The sequence below is a fragment of the Zonotrichia albicollis genome, chromosome 39 (assembly GCF_047830755.1).
Source record: "Zonotrichia albicollis isolate bZonAlb1 chromosome 39, bZonAlb1.hap1, whole genome shotgun sequence".
NCBI classification, from domain to species: domain Eukaryota; kingdom Metazoa; phylum Chordata; class Aves; order Passeriformes; family Passerellidae; genus Zonotrichia; species Zonotrichia albicollis.
The window spans coordinates 211336-232530 of record NC_133857.1 but is presented as its reverse complement, the minus strand read 5'-3'; the positions used below and the strand labels follow the sequence as shown (position 1 = coordinate 232530).

Here is a 21195-nt window from a genome sequence, read left to right as displayed (position 1 = left end):
GAGACAAAAATCGTTATTTTAGATACATTTTATTATGAATCCTTTTGTTATGATATGGCTGGTAACCATTGACCTTATTAAACACAAAAACCGCACAAAAACCGCCCCGAGCCGCCGCTTTTTCTGCCCCAAAACGGGGCCGGGGGGGAAACTGGGGAGGGGGGATTTTGGGGGGTGGGATTTTGGGGGAGGGGGGGATTTTGGGGGGGGGGGGTCACCCCCTCCTCACTCGCTGGAGGACTCGGAGCCTTCGCTGCCGCTTTCCTCCTCCTCCTCCTCCTCCTCCTCTTCCTCCTCCTCCTCCTCCTCGCTGCCGCTGCCCTGGGGGCTGCGGGGCGCCGGCCCCCCCCCCCTCGCTGCCTTCCTCCTCCTCCTCCTCTTCCTCCTCCTCCTCCTCGTCCTCGTCGTTGTCGCTGCCGAAAATCTCCTCCTGGTCCCGCGCGGCCCGCGCGGCGTCGCTGCCCCCCCGGCGCCCCCCCCGGCCGCCTTCGGCCTCCTCCTCCTCCTCCTCCTCATCCTCGCTGCGGGCGGAGCCGCCCCCGCGCTCCGAGCCCGAGCCGGAGCCTTCGGCCTCCTCCTCCTCCTCCTCCTCGCTCTCGCTGCCCTTGTCCCGCTCCTCGTCTGCCCGGGGGGAAAGGGGGGACATCAGTGGGCTGAGACCCCTCCCCAAAGTGGGGGGAAATGGGGCTGGGGGACTGGGAAGGGAATGGGGAAATTGGGTGGGAAATGGGGGAATTTGGGGAGGGGGATTTGGGTGGAAGTGGGCAGATCTGTGGACAGGAATTTGGGAGGAGGGGAATTTGGGGGAGGGGGATTTTGGGGAGGGGGATTTGAGTGGGAAAAGGGAGGAAAATTTGGGGAAGGAGATTTGGAGATTTTGGGTGGAAAAGGGCGTGGATTTGGGGAGAGGGAAATTTGGGGAGGGGCAAATTTGGGGAGGGGGGAAATTTGGGGAGGGGGAAATTTGGGGAGGGGGATTGGGGCCCGAACCCGATCCCGGCGTTTCCTTCTCGGCCTCCATCTCCTCCTCCTCCTCCTCCTCGGGCTCGTGGTTCTCCAGCTGCGCCCGCCGCGCCTCCTGCGGGGGGGGGTCGGGGGCTCAGGGGGGTCCTGGGGGGGTCGGGACCCCCTCCCCAAATCCCCAAACCCCCCCAGACCCCCCCAGACCCCCCCAGACCCCCCCCAGACCCCCACCTGCGCCTCGAGCTCCTTCTCGTTCATGTCCCGGTGCTTCACCACCAGCACCGCGTTGGTGCCCGACTGCACCCCGGCGCGCGCCCGGCGCTTGCTCAGACGCACCCTGCGGGAAACGGGGGGCAGGGGGCACCCCAAAATCACCAGGGACCCCCCAAAATCACCAGGGACCCCCCAGAACCACCCTGCGGGCAAACGGGGGGCAGGGGCACCCCAAAATCACCAGGGACCCCCCAAAATCACCAGGGACCCCCGGGGGACTCCAAAATCCTGAGGGACACCCCGGAACCCCCAGGATACCCCGAGACCCCTCTGAACGCCCAACCAGGGCCCCCCAATCCCCTCCCAGTGTCCCCCATTTTATCCCATTCCCAGTATCCTCCAATATCCCCCCAGCTTCCCCAGTATCCCCCAGGCCCCTCCAGCCCCCCCATTTTATCCCAGTCCCTCCCAGTATATCCCAGTTTACCCCAGTGCCCCCCATTTTATCCCATTCCCAGTTTATCCCAGTTTATCCCAGTTTATCCCAGTATCCCCCAGTCCCTCCCAGTTTATCCCAGTCCCTCCCAGTTTATCTCAGTCCCTCCCAGTTTATCCCAGTATATCCAGTTTATCCCAGTGTCCCCCAGTTTATCCCAGTTTATCCCAGTGTCCCCCAGTTTATCCCATTCCCAGTTTATCCCAGTTCCTCCCAGTTTATCCCAGTTTATCCCAGTTTATCCCAGTCCCTCCCATTCCCAGTTCCTCCCAGTTTATCCCATTCCCACTCCCTCCCAGTTTATCCCAGTTTATCCCATTTTATCCCATTCCCAGTTTATCCCAGTTTATCCCAGTCTATCTCAGTATATCCCAGTATATCCCAGTATCCCCCAGTCCCTCCCAGTTTATCCCAGTATATCCCAGTTTATCCCAGTGTCCCCCAGTTTATCCCATTCCCCAGTTTATCCCAGTTTATCCCAGTCCCTCCCAGTTTATCCCAGTATATCTCAGTTTATCCCAGTGCCCCCCCATTTTATCCCATTCCCAGTTTATCCCAGTTTATCCCAGTCCCTCCCAGTTTATCCCAGTATATCTCAGTTTATCCCAGTGCCCCCCATTTTATCCCATTCCCAGTTTATCCCATTCCCAGTTTATCCCAGTTTATCCCATTCCCAGTTTATCCCAGTTTATCCCATTCCCAGTTTATCCCAGTATCCCCCAGTCCCCTCCCAGTTTATCCCAGTTTATCCCAGTCCCTCCCATTCCCAGTCCCTCCCAGTTTACCCCTGTACCCCCCCATTTTATCCCATTCCCAGTTTATCCCAGTTTATCCCAGTCCCTCCCAGTCCCTCCCAGTCTATCCCAGCTGTGTCCCCACCGCGTCTCCAGCTCGTTGTAGTAGACGCCGTCGCCCTCGCGGAAGATGAAGAAGTAATTCTCCTCGTAGCCCTTGCTGGCCTTGTTCTTCACGTTCCAGTTGTACTCGCGCGCGATCTTGTAGTCGTACCTGGGCAGGGGGCGCGGCCGGGGGTCGGCAGGGGCCTGGGACCCCCACAAATACCCAAAATCCCGGGGGTTCTGCCCCAAAAATACCCAATCCCCAAAATCCCGGGGTTCTGCCCCAAAATCCCCAAAATCCTGGGTTTTGCCCCAAAAATCTTGTAGTCGTACCTGGGCAGGGGGCGCGGGCGGGGGTCGGCAGGGGCCTGGGGACCCCCAAAAATACCCAAAATCCCGGGGTTCTGCCCCAAAATCCCGGGGTTCTACCCCAAAAATACCCAAATCCCAGGGTTCTACCCCAAAAATCCCCAAATCCTGAGGTTCTGCCCCAAAACCTCCCTGACTTTTGGGAGCTTTGGGTTCATTCATTGCAGGGATTGTTTTATGGTTCCCTTTAAGTTCTGGGGACCCCTTCCCCAATTTTTGGTACCCCCTCCCCAGTTTTTGGGACCCCTCCCCAGTTTTTGGGACCCCTCCTCATTTTCAGGGTGCCCTGCCTGGTTTTTGGGGACCCTTCTCTGTTTTTGGGGTGCCCTACATGTTTTGGGGACCCTTCCCTGGGTTTCGGGACCCCTCCCCGGTTTTCGGGACCCCTCCCCATTTTCGGGGTGCCCTCCCCATTTTCGGGACCCCTGCCCGGTTTTCGGGACCCCTCCCCATTTTCGGGGTGCCCTGCCCAGTTTTCGGGACCCCTCCCCATTTTCAGGACCCCTCCCCATTTTCGGGACCCCTCCCCATTTTCGGGACCCCTCCCCATTTTCCCTACACGTCCTCGGGCGCGTAATCCACGTCCTCCTCCTGGTCCCGCTTGCGCTTCCTCAGCGTCTCCTCCACGGGCAGGAAATAGGCCACGAACTGGTTCCCTTCTTCATCCATCATCCCCCTGAAATCACCCCAAAAACAGCCCAAAATTACCCCAAAAACAGCCCAAAATCAGGCCACGAACTGGTTCCCTTCCTCGTCCATCATCCCTCTGAAATCGGCACAAAAACACCCCAAAATTACCCCAAAAACAGCCCAAAATCAGGCCACGAACTGGTTCCCTTCCTCGTCCATCATCCCCCTGAAATCACCCCAAAAACACCCCAAAATTACCCAAAACCAGCTCAAAATCAGGCCACGAACTGGTTCCCTTCCTCGTCCATCATCCCCCTGAAATCACCCCAAAAACACCCCAAAATTACCCCAAAAACAGCCCAAAATCAGGCACGAACTGGTTCCCTTCCTCGTCCATCATCCCCTGAAACCGGCACAAAACACCCCAAAATTACCCCAAAAACAGCTCAAAATCAGGCCACGAACTGGTTCCCTTCCTCATCCATCATTCCCCTGAAATCACCCCAAAAACAGCCCAAAATTACCCCAAAATTACCCCAAAAACACCTCAAAATCAGGCCACGAACTGGTTCCCTTCCTCGTCCATCATCCCTCTGAAACCGGCACAAAACACCCCAAAATTACCCCAAAAAACACCCCAAAACCACCTCAAAATCAGGCCACGAACTGGTTCCCTTCCTCGTCCATCATCCCTCTGAAATCGGCACAAAACACCCCAAAATTACCCAAAAACAGCCCAAAATCAGGCCACGAACTGGTTCCCTTCCTCGTCCATCATCCCCCTGAAATCACCCCAAAAACAGCCCAAAATTACCCCAAAAACAGCTCAAAATCATCCACAAAATCAGCCCCAAAACCACCCCAAAATCAGCTCAAAATTACCCCAAAATCAGCACAAAATTATCCCCAAAAACAGCCCAAAATCAGCCCAAAATCAGCCCAAAATCAGGCCACAAACTGGTTCCCTTCCTCGTCCATCATCCCCTTGGATATGGGGGAAAAACACCCCAAAATCAGCTCAAAATTACCCAAAAACCGGCACAAAATTACACCAAAAATTACCCCAAAACCACCCCAAAATCAGCCCCAAAAACATCCCCAAAATCAGCAAAAAACACCCCAAAATCAGCCCAGATTGGGGGATTTGATCTGGGACATCATCTCCAGGATTTGGGGGATCTGGGTGGATTTTTGGGGTGATTTTGGGGTGAATTTGAGGGATTTTGGGACCTGATCATGGCCTGGGACATCATCTCCAGATTTTGGGATGAATTTGGGGCATTTTGGGGACCTGATCATGGCCTGGGACATCATCTCCAGATTTTGGGGTGAATTTGGGGCATTTTGGGGCATTTTGGACCTGATCATGGCCTGGGACATCATCTCCAGATTTTGGGGTGAATTTGGGGCATTTTGGGACCTGATCATGGCCTGGGACATCATCTCCAGATTTTGGGGTGAATCTGGGGCATTTTGGGACCTGATCATGGCCTGGGACATCATCTCCAGATTTTGGGGTGAATTTGGGGCATTTTGGGACCTGATCATGGCCTGGGACATCATCTCCAGCGCTGCCGCCCCTGACGTGTCCTTGGGCGCGGGGTCCGAGTCGAAAATCACTTGGGCACAGGGGTTGATCCACATCTGGGGGAAAAAACGGCGAAAACGGGAAAAACGGGAAAAAATGAGGAAAAAAAACAAACAAAAAATGGGGGAAAATGGGGAAAAGCGGGGGGAAATGGGGAAAAATCAGAAATAATGAAGGAAAACGGGGAAAAAAGTGGGGGGAAATGGGGATAAGACAAGGAAAAACGGGGGAAAAAGAAGAGAAAATGGGGAAAAATGAGGATGAATGGGAAAAACGGGGAAAATTTAAAAAATGGGGAAAAGAAAGGAAAAAAAGGGAAAAATTAGGGAAATGCGGGAAAACCCGGAAAAAATGGAGAAAAATCAGGAAAAATGGGGGAAAATGGGGGAAAATGAAGAAAACTAGGAAAAACTGGGAAAAATGAGGAAATGGAGAAAAATGGGGAAAATGGGGGGGGGAAAATGTGGAAAAAATGGGGAAAAATGGGGGGAAAAAGTGGAGAAAAAGGAGAATAAATGGGGGGAAATGGGGAAAAAACCGGGGAAAATGGAAACAATGGGGAAAAGAAGGAAAAAAATGGGGAAAAACAGGGAAAAAATTGGGGAAAATGAGACAAATGGGGAAAAATCGGGGAAAACCCAGAAAAAATGAGAAAATGGGGAGAAATCAGGAAAAATGGGGGAAAACCAGGAAAAACCCAAGGAAAATGGGGAAAAAACAGGAAAAAAGAAGAAAAATGGGGGGAAATGGGAAAAATAAAGAAATCTAAAAAAAACCAGAAAAATGGGGAATAAATGGGGGGTTGGGAGGAGGAGGAAGGGAATAGAGGAGTGGGGGAAAATGGGGCGTAGAAAACGGGGATTTGGGAAGGAAAAATTGGATTTTGGGGGGGAATATTGAATTTTGGGGGGGAATATTAAATTTTGGGGCAGGAATTCTGAATTTTGTGGGGGAATACTGAATTTTGGGGCAGGAATTCTGAATTTTGGGGCAGGAATTCTGAGTTTTGTGGGGGAATACTGAATTTTGTGGGGAATATTGAATTTTGTGGGGGAATACTGAATTTTGGGGCAGGAATTCTGAATTTTGTGGGGGAATATTGAATTTTGTGGGGGAATATTGAATTTTGTGGGGGGAATATTGAATTTTGGGGCAGGAATTCTGAATTTTGGGGCAGGAATTCTGAATTTTTGGGGCAGGAATTCTGAATTTTGGGGCAGGAATTCTGAATTTTGGGGCAGGAATTCTGAATTTTGGGGCAGGAATTCGGGGCTCAGGGTTCACAAAGGGGGGCTGTGGGCGCCCCCAACCCACCTTGAAGTCGGGGGAACACGGGCATCACCTCCAGGGGCGTCACCCGGGGCTTGCTGTAGTGCTGGGGTGATCTGTGCGGGGCGAGGCGGGGTGAGCCCCGAAACAGAGCCCAGGGACCCCCAAAACACAGCCCAGGGACCCCCAAACACAGCCAGGGACCCCCAAAACACAGCCCAGGGACCCCCAAAACCCTCCCCAAAAAATCCCAAAACCATCTGCAAATTGTCCCAAAATCCTCCCTAAAAAAACCCCAAAACCCTCCCCAAAAAAAACCAAAAACCCTCCCACAAAAACCCAAAAACCCTCCCCAAAAATCCCCAAAAACCCCTCCCCAAAACCCTCCCCAAAAAACCCCAAAACCCTCCCCAAAAAACCCCAAAACCATTTGCAAATCTTCCCAAAATCCTCCCCCAAAAAACTCCAAAATCCACCCTAAAACCATCTGCAAATCTTCCCAAAATCCTCCCCAAACTCACCCCAAAATCCTCCCCAAAAAACCCCAAAAACCCTCCCAAAAATCCTCCCCAAAACCCTCCCCAAAAAACCTCCCCAAAAACCCCCATAATTCTCCCTAAAAACCCCCCAAAAACCATCTACAAATTGTCCCAAAATCCTCCCCAAAATCACCCAAAAACCCTCCCCAAAAATCCCCAAAATTCTCTCCAAACCCACCTGACAAAACCCCCCAAATCATTCCTTCAAAATCCCCCCAAGACCACCCCAAAAAAAACCCAAAACCCTCCCCAAAATCACTCCAAAAAACACCTGAATCCCTCCCCAAAAAATGCATAAAATCACCCCCAAAATCATCCCTACAAAACCCCCAAAATCCTCCCCAAAACCACCTGAAAGAAACCCAAAATTACCCCCCAGGAACACCTGGAATCCGTCCCCAAAAATCGCCTAAAATCACCCCCAAAACCGCCCCTAAAATTCCCCCAAAACGCCCCAAAGTGCCCCAAATCCCCAAATCTCCCCAAAATGCCCAAATCTCCCCAAAGTGCCCCAAATCCCCAAATCTCCCAAAGTGCCCCCAAATCCCCAAAATCCCCAAATCTCCCCAAAGTGCCCCAAATCCCCAAATCTCCCCAAAATCCCCAAAACGCCCCAAAGTGCCCCAAATCCGCACCGGTTTCTGGGCGTCCTCGAAGGTTTTCTCGATGGCGGCGATCTGGCTGTCCCTGTCCTTGTAGATCTCCTCCTCTGTGAACTGCTGCTTCACCGAGACTCCGATCCTGGCAGAGGGCCCAAAATCACCCAAAATCACCCCAGAAACATCCCCAAAACATGTCCAAAATCACCCCACAATCACCCCAAAAACATCCCCGAAATCACCCAAAAACATCCCCAAAATCACCCAAAATCACCCCAAAAACATCCCCAAAATATCCCCAGCATCTCTTCCTCTGTGAACTGCTGCTTCACCGAGACTCCGATCCTGACAGAGGGCCCAAAATCACCCAAAACCACCCCAAAAACATCCCCAAAATATCCCCAAAACATCCGCAAAACATCCCCAAAATATCCCAAAACCATCCCCAAAACATCCCCAAAACATCCCCAAAACATCCCCAAAATCACCTCAAAAACATCCCCATAATATCCCCAAAACATCCCCAAAAATACCCCAAATTCACCTCAAAATCATCCCAAAAATATCCCCAAACTACCCAAAAACATCCCAAAATCACCCCAAAACAGCCTCAAAAACAGCCCCAAAATCACTCCAAAACACCCCCAAAATCACCCCAGATTCACCCCAAAACACTCCCCAAAATTACCCAGAACTAACCCCAAAATCCCCCAAAAATCCCCCAAAATTTCACCCCCAAAAACCCTGTAATTTCCTGAAACTACCCCGAAATTTCTCCCAAAAAACTCTGAAACCCCTTAAAAACTGCAAAACTGCCCCAAAAACCCCGAAACTCCCCCAAAAAACCCCACATCTCCCCAAACAACCCTGAAATTTCCCCCCACAAATTATAAAACTCCCCATAAAAACTCCCCCAAAACTCCCCCAAAAACGTTGCGATTTGCCCAGAAAAACCCTGAAATTTTCCCCAAAAACCCCGAAATTTCCCCAGAACTCCCAAAACTGCCGGAATTTGCCCCAAAGCCCCCTGGCACTGACTTGACCTCGGGTTTCTCGTTGCTGACGCCGTAGCGGTTGAACTCGGTGCTGATGTACTCGGTCTTGCGCATCCAGGGCACCACCTTGGCGTGCTGCTGCGACCTGGGAGGGACCAAAATCATTTGGAATTGACCCAAAACGGGACCGAAACCAACCCAGAATCTGCCCAGAGTCCTGCCCAAAATTACACCAAAATCACCCGGAATCAGCCCAAAACGGGACCGAAAACCAGCCCAGAATCAGCCCAGAATCAACCCAAAACCAGACCAAAACTAACCCAGAATCTGCCCAAAATTACACCAAAATCACCCGGAATCGACCCAAAACGGGACCGAAACCAACCCAGAATCAGCTCAGAGTCTGCCCAAAATTACACCAAAACCACCCGGAACTGACCCAAAACGGTGCCAAAACCAGCCCAGAACCAGCTCAGAGTCTGCTCAGAATCTGCCCAAAATTACACCCAAAATCACCCGGAATCGACCCAAAACGGGACCGAAACCAACCCAGAATCTGCCCAAAATTACACCCAAAATCACCGGAATCGACCCAAAACGGGACCGAAACCAACCCAGAATCAGCTCAGAGTCTGCCCAGAGTCTGCCCAAAACCAGACCAAAACTAACCCAGAATCTGCCCAAAATTACACCAAAATCACCCGGAATCAGCCCAAAACGGGACCGAAACCAACCCAGAATCTGCCCAGAATCTGCCCAAAATTACACCAAAATCACCCAGAATCAACCCAAAACCAGACCAAAACTAACCCAGAATCTGCCCAGAGTCAGCCCAAAATTACACCAAAATCAACCCAGAATCAGCCCAAAACCAGCACAGAATCCACCCAAAATCACACCAGAATCAGCCCAAAATCAACCCAAAATCACCCAAAATCAACCCAAAACCAGACCAAAACTAACCCAGAATCAGCCCAGAATCTGCCCAGAATTACACCAAAATCAACCCAGGACCAAAACTAACCCAGAATCAGCCCAGAATCTGCCCAGAATTACACCAAAATCAACCCAGAATCAGACCAAAACTAGCACAGAATCAACCCAAAATCACACCAGAATCAGCCTTAAATCAACCCAGAATCACCCCAAAATTAGCCAGAACTGCCCCAAAATTCACCCCAAAATCATCCCAGAATCAACTCAAAATCACCCCCAAAATTACACCAAAATCACCCCCAAAATCACCCCAGAATCACCCCAAAATCAACCCAGAGTCACGGCCCCAAATCACCCCAAAATCAACCCAGAACTGCCCCAAAAATCACCCCAAAATCGCCCCAAAATTGCCCCAAATGGCCCAAAACCGTTTGTGATTTGGGCGGATTTGGGTCTGGGGTCACCTCTTGGAGCTGGTGGGCGCCTGGATCTCCTCCTCCAGCAGCTTCTCATCGGCAGGGTCCAGGAGCACTGGGGAAAATGGGGCAAAAAACCCCAAAATTGGGTCAGACTGTGGGAAACCACCCCAAAATGGGGTCAGCACTGCAGGGTTTGGGGTCAGCAATGGAAATGGGGCAAAAAACCCCAAAATTGGGTCAGACTGTGGGAAACCACCCCAAAATGGGGTCAGCACTGCAGGGTTTGGGGTCAGCTCTGGGGGAAACGGGGGAAAAAACCCCAAAATTGGGTCAGACTGTGGGGTTTGAGGGAAATCACCCCAAAATTGGGTCAGTGCAAAGAGATTTGGGTCAGCACTGGGGCTGTTTTTGGGTAATTTTGGGTGATTTTGGGCTGATTCTGGGGTGATTTTAGGGGTGATTTTGGGGGTAAGTTTGGAGTGATTTTGGGGGTGATTTTGGGGGTGATTTTGGGGTGATTTTGGGGCCATTCCAAGGAGTGTTTTAGGGTGGTTTTGAAACAGTATTTGGGGACAGTTTTTGGGTGATTTTAGGGCAGTTTTGGGGCAGTTTTTGAGGCAGTTTTCAGGTGATTTTGGGGCAGTTTTTGGGTGATTTTGTGGCGGTTTTGAGGCAGTTTTTGAGGCAGTTTTTGGGTGATTTTGTGGCGGTTTTGGGGCAGTTTTTGAGGCTGTTTTTGGGTGGTTTTGGGGCAGTTTTTGGGTGATTTTGCAGTGGTTTTGGGGCAGTATGTCAGGGCAGTTTTCGGGTGATTTTGGGGCAGTTTTTGGGTGATTTTCGGGCAGTTTTGGGGCAGTTTTGGGGCCGTTTCAGGACCCTTACCTCCAGGATCAATCCTGTACGTGTCAGGGTTGATGAGGTCGATGGTGACCCCCAGGTCAGGCTCTGTCAGCAAATCGTGCTTGTGCTGCTTCTCCAGGGACGTGGCCTTGTACTGCACGAACCTGGGGGCAGACCCCAAAACCCACCAAAATCAGCCCCAAAATCAGCCCCAAAATCAGCCCCAAAATCCACCCCAAAATCGGCCCCAAAACCCACCAAAATCAGCCCCAAAATCCACCCCAAAATCAGCCCCAAAATCCACCAAAATCAGCCCCAAAATCAGCCCCAAATCCCACTGAAATCGGCCCCAAAATCCACCCCAAATCCCACTGGAATCAGCCCCAAGACCCACCAAAATCAGCCCCAAAATCAGCCCCAAAACCCACTGAAACCAGCCCCAAGACCGACCAAAATCAGCCCCAAAATCCACCAAAATCAGCCCCAAAACCCACCCCAAAATCAGCCCCAAAATCCACCAAAATCAGCCCCAAAATCAGCCCCAAATCCCACTGAAATCAGCCCCAAAACCCACCGGGACTGACCCCAAAATCAGCCCCAAACTCAACCAAAACTCACCCCAAAATCAGCCCCAAAACCCATCAGGATCAGCCCCAAAACTCATGAGAATTGACCCCAAAACTCACCCCAAAATCGACCCCAAAACCCACCCCAAAATCAGCCCCAAATTCCCCTCAGGATCCCCCCAAGACCCCTCAGGAACCCACCAGGATCCCCCAGACCCCTCCCAGAACTCCCCAGGACCCCTCACGCCCCCCAGGACCCCCCAAACGCCCCCAGGCCCCGCGATACCGGCTCTGGTCGAAGGGGTACGTGATGAACTTGGGGTCGAACGGGATGTCCGGGAGGCTGTTGCAGAACTTGACCCGGCAAACGACCCCGGACCTGGGGGAGGGAACCGGGGGCGGCTCAGGGGGTCCCGAACGGGCCCCGGGGCCCCAAAACCGCCCGAATTCACCCCAAAACCGCCCGAATTCACCCCAAAACCGCCCGGGACCCCTCCCCGCCCCCCGCTCACCTCTCGGGGAGGGTCCGGTGCGAGCTCGGCCTGCGGGGAGGGGGGGACGCGTCATGACGTCACGGGGGACCCCCGAACGCCTCCGTGACGTCACGGGGCACCCCGTTATGTACCCCACACAAACACCGCGGGGTGACGTAACGGGGGAATCCCGCCCCACCCCACCCCGCCGCCACCGAGGGCGCCCCCCGGCTGCGCGTGACGCGATGTGACGTCACGGCGGTGACGTCACGCCCCGTTACCGGTGGCCCGGCTCATCGCGCTGCGCCTGCGTCTGGATGGTGGGCGCCATCTTGGCCCGCTACTTCCGGTCCTGCGCGGCGCCTCCTGATAGCGTCACATCCGCCGCGCGCCGGAAGCGGCGGAGAATATGGCGGCGCCGCCGCCGCCTCCGGCCGGGCCGGGCCCGGGGCCGCCCTCAGCGCCCGCGGGGCCCGGAGCGTCGGCGGGGCCCGGAGCGGGGCCGGGACCGACCCCGGGGGCCGCGCAGGGCCCCGCGCTGCCCGCGCAGGCCGCGACCGCGCAGGCGCAGGACTTCGATCCCGTGCAGCGCTTCCGGCTGCTGCTGCCGCAGCTGAAAGAGAGCCTGCAGGTGGGCGGGGCTTGCGACAGGGGCGGGGCTTGTCGCTGGGATCGGGTGTGGTTTGCCGCGGGATTGGGCCGGGTTTGCCGCCGGGAATGGGCGGGGTTTGCCGTCGGGAGTAGGCGGGGATTGCCGCCGGAAACGGGCGTGGTTTGCCGCCGGCACTGGGCGGGGGTGTCGCCGGGAATGGGCGGGGTTTGCCGCCGGGAATGGGCGAGGTTTGCCGTCGGGAGTAGGCGGGGATTGCCGCCGGAACGGGCGTGGTTTGCCGCCGGCAATGGGCGTGGATTGCCGCCGGCAATGGGCGGGATTTGCCGCCGCTAAGGGGCGTGGTTTTCCTGAAGGGGCGTGTCTCTCCTGGGGTGTCCCCCGGAATTTTGGGGGTCCCTGGGGGACTCCGTGGGCCTCCCTGTCCCCCCCTCCCCATTTTCCCTCCTGGTCATTTCCCACTGGGGTTGGGGGTGCTGGGGGGGCTGTGGTTCCACCCCCGTGACCCCTGTGACCCCTCGGTGACCCCTCGGTGACCCCCCCCGTGACCCCCCCGTCCCGCAGACCCTGATGAAGGTGGCGGCGCAGAACCTGGTGCAGAACTCCAGCATCGACAACGGGCAGTGAGTGACCCCCCAGTTTGACCAATTGCCCCCCAGTCCCCCCAGTCCCCCCCAGTTCCCCCAGCCCCATTCCAGTGCTCCCAGTCATTCCCAGTCCCCGCAGGAAGAGCGCTGACGGGGCCTTGCAGCGCTTTGACAAGAGCCTGGAGGAGTTCTACGCCCTGTGCGACCAGCTGGAGCTCTGCTTGGTGAGAGAAACCCCAAAATCCTCGAAATTCACCCAAAAATATCCTGAGATCCCCTGTGTGACCAGCTGGAGCTGTGTCTGGTGAGAGAAACCCTAAATTCCTCAAAATTTACCACAAAAATGTCCCCAAAATCCCACAAAACCCCTGTGCGACCAGCTGGAGCTCTGCTTGGTGAGAGAAATCCTAAAATCCCCAAAATCACCCCAAAAATGTCCCCAAACCGTCTGTGCGGCCAGCTGGAACTGTGCTTGGTGAGACCCAAAAATCACCCCAAAAATCACCCAAAATCCCCGATTTCACCCCAATTTCTGTCTGTTTTCAGCGTCTGGCCCACGAGTGCCTGGCGCAGAGCTTCGACAGCGCAAGCACGCCCAAACCCCCTGTAACCCCCATAAACCCCCCAAAATCCCTGATTTCATCCCAAAATCCCTGATTTCACCCCAAAACACCCCAAAATTCTCATTTTTCACCCTGTTTTTTATGTTTCTCACAAACAGCGTCTGGCCCACGAGTGCCTGGCGCAGAGCTTCGACAGCGCCAAGCACGCCCCAAACCCCATAAACACCCCATAAACCCCCCAAAATCCTGATTTCACCCCAAAATCCCTGATTTCACCCCAAAATCCCTGATTTCACCCCAATTTCTGTCTGTTTTCAGCGTCTGGCCCACGAGTGCCTGGCGCAGAGCTTTGACAGCGCCAAGCACGCCCCCGCGCTGGTGCCGGCGGCGCCCAAGGCCGAGGGGGGGTCCCTGGGGGGCTCCTGGGGGTCCCGGGGGTCCCGGGGGGCGCCGAGAGCCTCCCGTACACGCAGTACCTGCCCCTGATCAAGGCGCAGATCGCGGGCGCCAAGGACATCCACAACGCGCTGCTCGAGGGCACCAACAAGATCACGGGGAGGCTGCCCCCTCCTGGGGGCCCTGACCCAAATTTGGGGGTCCTGACCCCATTTTGGGGGGTCCTGACCCGATTTTGGGGGGATTTGGGGGGTCCTGCTTGGGGTTTGGGGGTCCCAGGGACATCGACAGCGCGCTGCTCGAGGGCACCAACAAATCACGGGGAGGCTGCCCCCTCCTGAGGGGCCGTGACCCAAATTTGGGGGGTCCTGATGGGATTTTGGAGGGTTTGGGGGGATCCTTACTCGATTTTGGGGGGATTTGGGGCAGTTTGGGGGGTCCTGGTGGGGTTTGGGGGCTGAGACCCTCAGGACACCCCCAGAGCAAGGGAACTGAGGCAGGGGCTGGGCTGGTTTGGGGTGATTTTGGGCTGGTTTTGAGGGATTTTGGGTGGTTTTGGGGCAGTTTTGGGGGGTTTGGGACCCCAAATCCCGGGGTTGAGGAGTTTTGGGGTAAAACGTTGGATTTTTATTAAATAAACCCGAGTTTTGTGACACCGGCTCTTTGGCTTTTTCTGTGCGTGACGTCACGGGAGGGGAGCGTGGGAAAGGGCCTGGGACAGGCGGGGATTCTCCGTGACGTCACGGCCCGCGTGGGTGACGTCACACTCCGTCACAAAAAAAAAAAAAACAGAAAAAAACCGAAAAAAAAAACCCCGGCGCATTTTCGCGTTTTGGGCCTCTCGCGCCGCCGTCGGAGGCCGCCGAGTCTCGCGAGAGGAAGGGCGGGAAGTCTCGCGAGAGCGAGGCCCGGGAGCGACGCGGAGCGGCCGCGGGTCGGCACCGGAACCGGGACCGGGAATCGCGACAGGGCCCCGGGATCGCGACAGGGCCGGGAACCGCAGCAGGAGCGGCACCGGGAGCGGCTCAGGGGCCGGCAGAGCCAAGCCCGGAGCGGAAGGCAGCGGGTGAGGGAGAGAGGAGGCGGCGGCGGCGCTCGGGGCCGCACCGGCGCCCTCAGGGAGCCCTCAGGGAACCCTCAGGGCATCCCGGAGCCCTCAGGGAGCCCTCAGAGCCCTCAGGGCATCCTCTCCCCCCTGAGGACACTCCTTGACCCCTCAGACCCCTCAGATTCCCCTCAGGCCCCCTCAGGACCCCCAGGCCCCTTAGGCCCCCCCAGGCCCCTCAGGACCCTGGCCACACACACTCCTTGACCCACCAAGGTCCCCCAAACCCCTCAGACCCCTCAGGATTCCCCTCGGATCCACCCTCAGAGCCTCCCAGAACCCTGAGGGCGCGCCTTGACCGCTGAGATCCCCCCAGACCCCTCGGAACCCCCCAGATCCCCCCTCAGATCCTCCCCAGACCCCTCAGAACCCCTCTCAGAAACCCCCAGGACCCCTCTCAGAAACCCCCGGACCCCTCAGGACCCCTCTGAGAAACCCCCAGACCCCTCAGGACCCCTCTTTGCCCCCCCAGGACCCCCAGAGCCCCCCGACTCGCCGCGGCCATGTCGGACAGCGAGGAGAGCAACTTCTCGGAGGAGGAGAGCGAGCGCAGCAGCGACGAGGGCGACGACAACGAGGTACGGCCCGGGATGGCGGGATTTGGGGGATTTGGGGGGTTTCAGGGGATTTTGGGGGATTTTAGGAGATTTGGGGGGGTCGGGAGGGGATTTGGGGAGATTTTGGGGGGGTTGGGAGGGGATTTGGGGGGGTTGAAAGGGGATTTGGGGAGATTTTGGGGGATTTTAGGAGATTTGGGGTCTTGGGAGGGGATTTGGGGGGATTTTGGGGGTTTTGAGGTGGTTGGGGAAGGTTTTGAGGATTTGGGGGGATTTGGGGCATTTTGGGGATATTGAGGGGAGTTTTGGGGGTTTTAATGGGATTTGAGGGGGGATGGGGGATTTGGGGGGCTTGGGAGTGATTTTGGGGGCTTCTGGGAGCCTTTGGGGGATTTCGAGAGGGTTTTGGAGAGATTGTGGGGGGATTTTGGAGTGATTTTGGGGGTTGGGCAGATTTTGGGGGGATTTTGGGAGGGATTTGGGGGGCTTTGAGTGGGATTTTGGGAGGATTTGGGGGATTTTGGCGCGGATTTTTGGGGGGATTTTTGGGGTAATTTGGCGCGGATTTTTTGGGGAATTTTTGGGGTAATTTTGAGGATTTTGGGGAGGTATTTGAGTAGGGATTTGAGTGGGGATTTGAGGATTTTGGGGGGATTTTGGGAGGGTTTTTGGGGGTTTCTGGGGGTCCCTGAGCCCCCGTTGGCCCCAGCCCGAGGAGCAGTGCGGCGGCGGCAGCGGCAAGGAGGAGCCCGAGGAGGAGGAGGAGGAGGAGGAAGAGGAGGAGGAGGAGGAGGAGGAGTACGATGAGGAGGAGGAGGAGGAGGAAGATGACGACCGGCCGGCCAAGAAGCCGCGGCACGGGGGCTTCATCCTGGACGAGGCTGGTGAGGGTCTGGGGGCTTTGGGGGCGGCTGGGGGGGGTTTTGGGGGGCGCCTGGGGGTCCCAGGCCTCTGAGCCCCCTCCCCTCTGTGGCAGACGTTGACGATGAGTACGAGGATGAAGATCAGTGGGAGGACGGGGCTGAGGACATCCTGGAGAAAGGTGAGAGCTGGGGAGGGGGCTGCAAAAACCCCCCACCCACCTGGGGAGGGGTCTGCAAAAACCCACCCACCCACCTGGGGAGGGGTCTGCAAAAACCCTCCCACCCACCTGGGGAGGGGTCTGCAAAAACCCCCCACCCACCTGGGGAGGGGTCTGCAAAAACCCCCCCACCCACCTGGGGGCTGCATAAACCCCCCCACCCATCTGGGGAGGGGTCTGCACGCCCACCTGGGGGCTGCGGGGGGGGCCCTGCATGGGGTGGGTGCCCGCTGCCCCCTCCCCAAATACCCTGAACCCCTCCTGCCCCAAAAGTGCCCTTTCCTACCCCAAAATTACCCTCCCCAAATCCCCAAAGTGCCCTTTCCTTCCTCAAATCCCTTTTTCCCTAAATCCCATTTTTCATTCCAAACCCTCTTTTTCCCTAAATCTCCTTTTTCCAATCCCATTTTTTCCCAAACTTCCTTTCCTTAAATCCGCTCTGTCTCCAAAATCCCTTTTTCCTAAACCCTGTTTTTTTCAAAACCCCCTTTTCCCCCAAATCACCTTTTTTTCCCTCAAACCTCCTTTCCTTAAACCCACTTTGTCCCCAAAATCCCTTTTTCCCTAAATCCCCTTTTTTCCCCCCAAATCCCTCAATTCCCCAAACCCCCTTAATCTTTAAATCCCTTTTTCCTAAATCCCCTTTTTTCCCCCCAAATCCCTTAATTCACCAAACCCCTTTTTCCCCAAATTCCCATTTTTTCCCCCAAACCCCTTTTTCCCCAAATTCCCATTTTTTCCCCCAAACCCCTTTTTCCCCAAATTCCCATTTTCCCCCCCAACCCCTTTTTCCCTAAATCCCCATTTTTCCCCCCAAACCCCCTTTCCCTTTTCCCGGGGTCCCCTCCATCTCATCCGCTCTGCCTGGGTTTTTTCCGTTGCATTTTTTTGTTTTCTGTTGTTTTTCCCCAAACCCCCGTTTTCCCCCAAACTCCTTTATGCCTAAATCCCTTTTCCCCCAAAATCCTCCTTTTTCCCTAAAATCCCCTTTTTCCCCCCAAACCCCGGGGGTCCCTCCATCTCATCCGCTCTGCCTGGGTTTTTTCTGTTGCATTTTTTTGTTTTCTGTTATTTTTCCCCAAACCCCCGTTTTTCCCCCAAACCCTTTATCCCTAAATCCCTTTTTCCCCAAAATCCCCCTTTTTCCCCAAAATCCCCTTTTTCCCCCCAAACCCCGGGGTCCCCTCCATCTCATCTGCTCTGCCTGGGTTTTTTTCCGTTGCATTTTTTTGTTTTCTGTTATTTTTCCCCAAACCCCCGTTTTTCCCCCAAACCCCGGTTTTGCTGTTGATTTCTCCATCCTCCACCGCCACCTCCTCCTCCTCCTCCTGCTCCCCGGGGCAGAGGAGATCGAAGGTAAGAGCCCCCAAAATCCCCAAATCCCCCCATTTCCCCCAAAATCCCCAAATCGCCCTGAATCGCCCCAAAACCGCTCTGCTCCTCTTCCTCAGCGTCCAACATCGACAACGTGGTGCTGGACGAGGATCGCTCGGGGGCGCGGCGCCTGCAGAACCTCTGGAGGTCACCCCTCGCCATTTCTGCCCTTTTTCCTCCATTTTCCCCTTTTTCCCCTGCTTTCTCCTCTGGTTTTCCTGATTTCCCCTGTTTCCCCTTTTTTTCCCCTTTTTTTCCCCTTTTTCCCCCCTTTATTTCCCCCTTTTTTCCCCTTTTTTTCCCCTTTTTTTCCCAGTTTTCCCCTTTTTTTCCCCTATTTTCCCCCGTTTTCTCCTTTTTCCCCCATATTTTTGCTCTTTCATCTTCTTTTTCCCCCGTTTTCCCCTTGTTTTCTCCCATTTTTTCCCCTTTTTTCCCCCTTTTTTCCCCTATTTTCCCCAGTTTTCTCCTTTTTTCCCCAAATTTTTGCTCTTTCGTCTTCTTTTTTGTCCCCCGTTTTCCCTTGTTTTCCCCCATTGTTTTCCCTGTTTTCCCTGAATTTTTGCTGGTTTTCTTTCCTTTCCCGATTTTTCCTTGTTTTCCCTGTTTTTCCTGAGTTTTTGCTGTTTTGCCTTCTTTTTTCTCCATTTCTGTCTGTTTTCCCCTGGTTTTCCCCCATTTTTCCCCAGTTTCCCCGTTTTCCCCTGATTTCACCCCATTTTCCCCAATTTTCCCCATTTCCATCTGTTTTCCTCTATTTTCCCCTTGTTTTTTCCATTTCTGGCTGATTTTCTCCCATTTTTCCCTGTTTCCCCCCTTTTTCCCCCCATTTTTCCCATTCCTGGCTGATTTCTCCCCATTTTTGCCCCATTTTTCCCCCCGTTTTTTCCCTATTTCTCCCCAATTTTCTCCTTTCTGGCTGATTTCACCCCATTTTTTGCTATTTTTCCCCATTTCTGTTTTCCCCATTTTTCCCGTTTCCGGCTGATTTCCCCCCCAATTTTCCCCCCGTTTTCCCCCCTGTTTTTCCCCATTTTCCCTAATTTTCCCCATTTTTCCCATTTCCAGCTGATTTCTCCCCATTTTTCCATGTTTTTACCCTGTTTCTGTCTGTTTTTTCCCGTTTTTCCCATTTCTGTCTGTTTTTCCCGTTTTTCCCGTTTCCGGCTGATTTTGCCCCATTTTCCCTCGCAGGGACCAGCGGGAGGAGGAGCTGGGCGAGTACTACATGAAGAAATACGCCAAGTCCTCCGTGGGCGAGACGTGAGTGACCAGCGAGTGACCGCTGAGTGACCACTGACCCCTGAGTGACCACTGACCATTGATAGTGACCACTGACCACTGACTGACCACCGACTGCTGAGAGTGACCACTGACCCCTGAGTGACCACTAACCATTGATAGTGACCATTGAGTGATCACTGAGTGGCCACTGACTGACCACTGATCGCTGAGAGTGACCACTGAGTGACCAGTGCGTGACCTCTGAGTGACCACTGACCACTGAGAGTAACCACTGACCCCTGGCTGATCCCCTGACTGACCACTGAGTGAACAATGACCACTGACTACTGAGTGACCAATGAGTGACCACTGCCCCTGAGTGATTCCCCCTGAGTGACCACTGACCGCTGAGAGTGGCCGCTGATCGTTGGCCCTGAGTGACCACTGACCATTGAGAGTGACCACTGAGTGACCCCTGGCTGGCCACGCCCCCCTGGCCCCGCCCCCCTGATTTTGGGATGTTTTCCCCATTTTTTTGGGGGGTGTTTTCCCTGGTTTTTGGGTGCTTTCCCTGTTTTTTAGGGTGTTTTCCCCATTTTTTGGGTGTTTTCCCCATTTTTTGGGTGTTTTCCCTGGTTTTTGGGTGTTTTCCCCGTTTTTTGGGGTGTTTTCCCCGCCCCCCTGATTTTGGGGCGTTTTCCCCATTTTTTGGGTGTTTTCCCCGCCCCCCTGATTTTGGGGTGTTTTTCCTGTTTTTGGGGTGTTTTCCCCGCCCCCCTGATTTTGGGGTGTTTTCCCCGTTTTCGCAGAGTTTACGGCGGCTCCGACGAGCTCTCGGATGACATCACCCAGCAGCAGCTGCTGCCCGGCGTCAAGTGAGATTTGGGGAGAAAAACGGGGATTTTGGGGCTGGGGTTCTGGGAATGGGACTGATTTGGGGGGAAAAACACCGATTTTGGGGCTGGGGTTCTGGGAATGGGACTGATTTGGGGGGAAAAATTGGGATTTTGGATCTGGAGTTCTGGGAATGGGAACTGAGCTGGGGAAAAATGGCGATTTTGGGTCAGAATTGGGGAATTTGGGTCAGATTGGGGAAATTTGGGTCTGGGGTCCTGGGAATGGGAACTCAGCTGGGGTAAAAAAGGGTGATTTTGGGTCAGAATTGGGGAATTTGGGTCAGAATGGGGAAATTTGTGTCAGGGGTCCTGAAAATGGGAACTGAGCTGAGGTAAAAAAGGCGGAATTTGGGTCAGACCCCCAAAATAACAAATTTTTGCTGTGCCCCCCAGGGACCCCAATCTCTGGACAGTCAAGTGCAAGGTGGGTGCTGGGGGGGACCTAAACCCCCAAAATTTGGAGTTTTTACCCCAAAACCCCCTCTGAGCCCAAACCCCGCTGGTTTAACCCAAATCTCGCTGGTTTTGCCCAAATTCCGCTGTTCTGGCCCCAGATCGGGGAGGAGCGCGCCACGGCCATCGCCCTCATGCGGAAATTCATCGCCTACCAGTACACGGAGACGGTGAGCGCGGGGGCTGGGGGCACCTGGGGACACCTGGGGACACACCTGGGCACAGCTGTGTACACACCTGGGCATGGGGACACACCTGTGTACACACACCTGGGCACACACCTGTGTACACACCTGGGCACAGCTGGGCACACACCTGGGGACACCTGGGCACACCTGGGGACACCTGGGCACACCTGGGCACAGCTGGGCACACCTGGGCACAGGTGGGGACACACCTGTGTACACACACCTGGGCACTCACCTGTACACACACCTGGGCACACCTGGGCACAGCTGGGCACACACACCTGTGGGCACACCTGGGGACACACCTGGGCACACACCTGGGTACACCTGGGGGCACACCTGGGACACCTGGGCACACCTGTGTACACACTTGGGCACACACCTGGGCACACACCTGGGCACACCTGGGGGCACACCTGGGCATGGG

The 21195-nt window shown here is 54.9% G+C and overlaps 3 protein-coding genes across 3 annotated transcripts in view; 2 read left to right on the top strand and 1 right to left on the bottom strand.

The window, feature by feature from the left end:
* Positions 1-13: 13 nt before the first annotated feature.
* On the bottom strand, positions 14-12125 carry PAF1 (PAF1 homolog, Paf1/RNA polymerase II complex component). Its single transcript, XM_074531828.1, is given in 16 exon segments — positions 14-342; positions 344-621; positions 991-1078; positions 1195-1300; positions 2552-2680; positions 3440-3556; positions 5051-5154; positions 6413-6424; positions 6426-6483; positions 7540-7647; positions 8544-8645; positions 9901-9967; positions 10738-10859; positions 11548-11640; positions 11774-11803; positions 12016-12125. Coding segments are annotated over 16 exon segments (1581 nt in total). The 5' UTR covers positions 12066-12125; the 3' UTR covers positions 14-225.
* An 18-nt stretch (positions 12126-12143) lies between these two features.
* On the top strand, positions 12144-14543 carry MED29 (mediator complex subunit 29). The gene is made up of 5 exons (XM_074531830.1): positions 12144-12365; positions 12909-12967; positions 13071-13155; positions 13813-13904; positions 13943-14543. Exons 1-5 carry the CDS (start codon positions 12144-12146, stop codon positions 14229-14231), a joined length of 747 nt encoding a protein of 248 aa, XP_074387931.1. The 3' UTR covers positions 14232-14543.
* Positions 14544-14823: 280 nt separating this feature from the next.
* SUPT5H (SPT5 homolog, DSIF elongation factor subunit) overlaps positions 14824-21195 on the top strand; it is a 32224-nt gene continuing 25852 nt past the window's right edge. The window contains 10 exon segments of the mRNA XM_074531806.1: positions 14824-14956; positions 15468-15573; positions 16262-16436; positions 16529-16594; positions 17978-17989; positions 18085-18154; positions 19202-19270; positions 20041-20106; positions 20521-20551; positions 20682-20750. Coding sequence (XP_074387907.1) covers positions 15499-15573; positions 16262-16436; positions 16529-16594; positions 17978-17989; positions 18085-18154; positions 19202-19270; positions 20041-20106; positions 20521-20551; positions 20682-20750 — 633 coding nt within the window. The 5' untranslated portion in view covers positions 14824-14956; positions 15468-15498.